At 31.6% G+C, this 5,673-nt stretch overlaps 1 protein-coding gene across 1 annotated transcript; it reads right to left on the bottom strand.

Moving 5' to 3' along the window:
- Window positions 1–516: 516 nt before the first annotated feature.
- Window positions 517–2,473, bottom strand: LOC112082050. Its single transcript, XM_024149141.1, has 9 exons — window positions 2,282–2,473; window positions 2,108–2,177; window positions 1,722–1,815; window positions 1,516–1,640; window positions 1,328–1,412; window positions 1,117–1,252; window positions 826–1,007; window positions 624–747; window positions 517–540 (listed from the first exon to the last, which is right to left on the bottom strand). Exons 1-9 carry the CDS (start codon window positions 2,471–2,473, stop codon window positions 517–519), a joined length of 1,032 nt encoding a protein of 343 aa, XP_024004909.1.
- Window positions 2,474–5,673: the final 3,200 nt, after the last annotated feature.

The raw sequence follows: 5,673 nt of genomic DNA, 5'->3' as shown, positions 1-5,673 counted from the left end.
AGTAAAGTAAGTTGTGTTACTACGCAATTTATAGAGAGAGTTAAGTACTTGTTTTGAATTTTTATTTCTTTGGATCAATAATGCATCCTAATAAAACAAACCATAAATTCAATTATGCATAAATATCAGTACTAAAGTATATGAAAAACCAAAAAAAAAAAGTAACATCGAGAATTCTAAGAATATCAGTTCGAAGATTTTAAAACTTATGTGTTTATTCATTGCCGTCTTCCTCTCTTCTTGCTATTATTTTTTTTCGTCAACATTAGGCGTTTGAACGGCTGATTCTAAAACTCGTTTTGATACTGGCGATGGTGTCAGTGATGCAACTCTACCTGAGTACCTAAGTTCTAAATCATGTTCGAGGGATCGAATTCCATGATTTTCAAACTTATTCAACATATCTGCATCATCGACAACGATCTCAACTTTATAAGTTTGACGTCTGTTAGTCAGATTCTCCGTTCCTATTCTGATTTTGAAAAGGAGTTTCTTCCCAACCAAAGCAAAAAGAGCTCATGGAAGCACCAAAGTTCCGTCCTGATCAAAATATAAAAAGACATTACACATAAATAACATAAGATTATATGATAATGTGCACAAAGTATTATAAAATGATATACCTCAGCAACCTCCTCAGCTAAAGTATCTGCCTGAACTCGGAGAAATGCGCTAGCGATTTTATCAAACAGTAAGAATCTTATGTCTTCGCCAGACTCGTCGGAAACAACCAACACTAACTTATACCTACGAAAATATGAATATTTGTAAAGCCAATAATAAATTTTTTTCCAAATAACTACTTTGAATCAATGAACCATTTACCTGGCTACAACATCTGAGACAGCCTCGCCACATTCTCTACAATCAAATAGCACGGAATCGTCATCGGTAGAATCAGATTCTATTGGATGAACTGTTTTATCGCAAGTTCTGCATGCAATATAATACAATATAGGATTATATTCGACTCGAACAACTGTCGCAGCAGCAACACATTTCATTTCCTACACTCGAAACGCATTTGATTTAAATATTAAAAAACAGATCATTCTCAAATATATAAAACAAATAATTATTATGTATTAATTTAAAATAAACTTAATAAACACGTACCGTATCAGCATAAACAATACCCTGAATTGTCTTTCTTTCATTTCTATCAAAGAATTCATCTCTCCATGAAACAGACTTAGTGGATGATGATGGCACCTTAGGTTCATTGGATATCACAAATGCATTGGTTGGCAACCTAACAAAAGACATTCCGTTTGGTATTCATGATAGCTCTAAAAGTATACACAAACAAACAGATTTTATTACTTACAAGGCTCGAAAATCTTCAATTTGTTTAGAATGTGGATCGAGAAATATCTGTGTTGCGTTGAAAGAGTTTGAAATACTGTAAACTCCTACAAGAAATTAGAAGTAAAGTTTTTGAAATTTCTAAAAAAGTGTATATGATAAACTTATTTATATCACAACTGTTATCAATACAATTAAATTCAAATATACCTTTCCATTCTGATACTGAAGCAAATCTAACAACACACACGATCACAGACGCACTATTTTTCGTCACGTAGTCGATTACTTTCTTTCCGAAATTTCCCCACAGCGTACAAGTCAAGCGATTATCACTATACGTAATCAACAAACTAAATAAATTATATATGATGTTAACAAATATTATATCATAAATTATATCATTATGAACTCACCTGGCATTACTTAGAACAACGTCCAACTTTTTTATTGGTTTTCCTTGAGCGATAACGTCAGAAGTTTCTAGACTAACAACCTGCCCTATGACATCTACATTAATATTTATAAAGAATTAGTACAGATAAGATGTATTATATCACAGTATAACTCGGATAAATATAGTACACAAAATATATCTAGCATACCTATTAAAACACTGTTGTCATAATCCCCATTACTTATGGTTGAAAATTCCTTAAAATATCTATAAGGAAGTTCCCTAGGAAAGTCATCACATGGTGTTATAACAGTAGTCCTGTAGAAACTTATTTTAAAAGATAAAGACTTGTCCTATATGCAGTAGTGTAATCTTTGAACGTGAAGTTGCTTAAAAATATAGTACGGCCTTCCGTCAATTCTGAATTAAATTGCTCCACCAAATCTCCATCAACAGTTGCATGAATTCTAGAGCCCTGATATAGTCAAAAACATAATTAATATTTAAGTTATTCATATCATAATTTTACTAAATGATGCATGTTCATGTATATAGATATAAAACATTAACATTGCCTACCACTTCATCTGCTAATACCATCTCTATGGATGTAACCTTGTTTTTACGATATGATTTCCAAAGATTGATTATCTGAACCTTTATCTTGTAACGATCACTCGTTCTATCAATTTCATCTATCAGAGCAGAGACGATTGTTTTCGGCTTGAGATAAGACTTCACAACTTCCTTAGTGTCAACACTATTATCCATTGACGACTCCATCTTCTTCTTTTTTCCGAAAATTCTTGAACGGTTTTAATGAAGAAGATTAATCAGTCGTACATATATATATATATAGGAATTGATAAAAACCCTAGGTCTTTTGGCTCGATGCAAATAAATAGAGTATCATATCTTTTATTGATTTCTATATATCGAGTTAAATGTTAAAACTTAACATAATTTAAATGTAAATTTTACTTATTCCATTTCTCATATAAGTATATTTGTTATTTCTATCCAAAAATCAGTTGCGTGAAATTATGTTTTCAGTCATTTTAACATAAACATAAAATAAATATAATAATGATAATGAAAATAGCATCCTTTGTACATTTTCCTTCTTTTATAATATCCTTTTTTCAATTTTAACATTTTTTTTAGAAATATATATATATATATATGATTTTTCTCTAAAAATATATTTCTAAATATAACCTTCGCTTTTATTTTTGTAATTTCAAAAAAATAATCATAATTTCCATTATTCCTAAGTTTTTTTTTTTGTAAATACTACGAAGAAGGAAAAGACCTTCGAGTATGATGAGTACAATCGTTGGAAAATTTAATATATGTAACAATACCGATATATATGAATTTCATTGAGAATTTCAACTTGGATATAAATATATATACTGTATACGCATGTTTATGAAAGATACTTTAGCTTTAAAATATATATATATGGAACATGTATAGGCAATAGTCGAGAAACAATTGATAATAAATTATTCAAAAACAATAATTATAATTATGAAATACTAACTTCACATATATTGAAGATGAAGAATTCGAAGAACACTAAAAAGAAACGAACAACATGCAAAATAAAAAAAACAAAAACCTTATGAAATGTATCCTAAAACATAAATTTGAAATACGAATAGTGAATATGGGTAATATTGTATCTATCTAATCTCGATGGTGAACACTCTCTAGACGATAGCTTCGACTGCTAATCATCCTGTGTAATAAAAATAAAACAACATAAATAAAAAAGGTTATGTATAATATTATATACTATATATAGAAAGGTATGTACAGGCCATACTTTTCTCTGAATTCTTCGACTTCCGCAACATGTGGGTTCAGTAGTACCAATGTTGGTTGAATAGCCGATATCGTTACCTTTCCTAAAATAAGAAGTAAAATACTAAACTTATACCACACATATTCAAACATTAATTTATATATGCAACTGACATACCTCCAAGATAATCAATAATTCCCCATCTGATTACACAAACAACATTTTGGCTATCACAACTACGCCAGTCCTTATAGAACTTTAAAGCTCTTTTGCCAGTCAATTTGCAAAAGAGACAAACGTGCCTACATGATTAAAATAATTAGCATAAAATTATATATGCTTGTATTCTTATAATTGTTCAAATAGTTAAATTCGGGAAAACATTGAACAAGGAATACAAACCTTAAATCCTCCAAGTAGAAAGTGATAATTTGGTATTCGCTATCAATGCAATTTTCCTCCAGTTGGTCCAAGGTATAACCTTCCCAGGAATGAAACTTGCCAACATTTACAACACGGCCAATTATTTCTGAAACGAAAGACAATAGTAAGCTCAGTATTGTTTCTTATCCTTAAACAAAATATAAATCATATATCAACATACTTACCAACTAAAAAGTTGTCACTGTATGTGCGATTCAGGATTACACGGAAGTCGATAAAATCGAAAAAATTCCGTTCGCAATGAAAACTATCACCATCTACGATAGTATGTGAACCCAATACTATTTTAAAACGACGCGAAGTTGTCCTAAAAACACCATATACATGATCAACCTGGAAACAGCGAATCTTAATCCAATTTCCAACAGCAATCTGGTCTTCAAACAAAGCATAGCATGCGGTTGGTACAGTGGCATGTATTTTATCACCCTAGCATATGATATAAATTGTTAAAGTCTAATTATCACAATATTAATATGTAACAAAAATATTATAAATGTAAATATATAAAACTGGGCTATATAGTAAACAAACCAGGTCATCACATAGCACAGCCTCGAGACGCTTTTCAGATGGGTGCAAACAAATGAGTCCAAACTCTCAAAACTTTAACATTAATCTCAAACTCACACGGTCCATTGGTAAGATGTATGACTTTTATTGGAAACGCTTGGATCTCTTGAGATACCATAGCTGTATTTGAAGAGGAGTCGTTGGAACATTCATCACCATTATCAATTTCAGAATCTGAAGTAAAGAGCCTACGTCGCACGCAAATGCGCTTAGGGGGAGCTTTAACAAAGATACCATCCACAAGATCTTGTGATGTTCCATGGAAATCATAGTTGATATATAGTCTTTTTCCCAATGGACGTTTGGGCTGGTGATCAGCAGAACATTCGGTTTTCACTGCCGATGCATCATTCCGAATATCATCAACATCATCACTCATGTATTCTTCATTTTTCTCATCAACATCATCATGACTCTCGTCCTCGTCTCCTTCTTCATCACAACCATCAGACCATTCGTTCGTCTCATCATAGTCATCGTCTTCATTTTCTTCTTCGGTTTCCTCAAAATCATCACTTTCTTCGTCCTCGTCTTCTTCGTCAATTCCATCACTCTCATCACTATCAGTACTATCTTCGTCATCTTCCTCGATCATCATATTCGTCGCCATCGTTATCATCACTGTCTTCATCTTCTTCTTCGTCATCACAACCATCATACCAGTCGTCATCATCATCATTGTTATCAGTATCCGATTGGTCACTACCGCTATCATCACCATCATTGCCATCATCTTTGTTATCGGTTTCAATGTCCCCTTCACCAATGTCATCAGTTCGATCACCATCAGTTTGATCCTCTTTTTTGTAATTTGATTCGTCATGATTAGCACCAGTAGGACCTTCGTATATATATATATATATATATATATATATATATATACATACATTTTTTTTATATTAGTCGTCCCTCTATATAGATGTATAATAAATTATCAACTTGAAGACTGTTCTGATCAAGAGACGTACCGTTTTGCTCATGTTCATTAGAAACACCAATGCTTCTATTAGCTGAGTCGCTAATCATGTCATGTTCGAATTCATTATCTGGTCCTATATCAAACTAAATTATGAATATATTTGTAACGACTAAAAAAAAAAGATATTACGATAGGAATTTTTTACCAATTTCATTGATTAGATGA

This window comes from Eutrema salsugineum, unplaced genomic scaffold (genome assembly GCF_000478725.1).
Source record: "Eutrema salsugineum unplaced genomic scaffold, Eutsalg1_0 scaffold_1, whole genome shotgun sequence".
Taxonomy (NCBI): Eukaryota; Viridiplantae; Streptophyta; class Magnoliopsida; order Brassicales; family Brassicaceae; genus Eutrema; species Eutrema salsugineum.
Note: the sequence above shows the minus strand (reverse complement) of the source record. Positions and strands in the feature narration are given on the sequence as shown.

Bases quoted from the DNA above. Each gene is read 5' to 3' on its own strand.
- LOC112082050 (XM_024149141.1), bottom strand. From the start codon at position 2,473: ATGGATAATAGTGTTGACACTAAGGAAGTTGTGAAGTCTTATCTCAAG. The intron at 1,816-2,107 runs GTACTATATTTT...ATATTAATGTAG, and splicing joins TTCAGAATTGACGGAAGGCC to ATGTCATAGGGCAGGTTGTT. The intron at 748-825 runs GTAAATGGTTCA...ATATTTTCGTAG, and splicing joins GTCTCAGATGTTGTAGCCAG to GTATAAGTTAGTGTTGGTTG.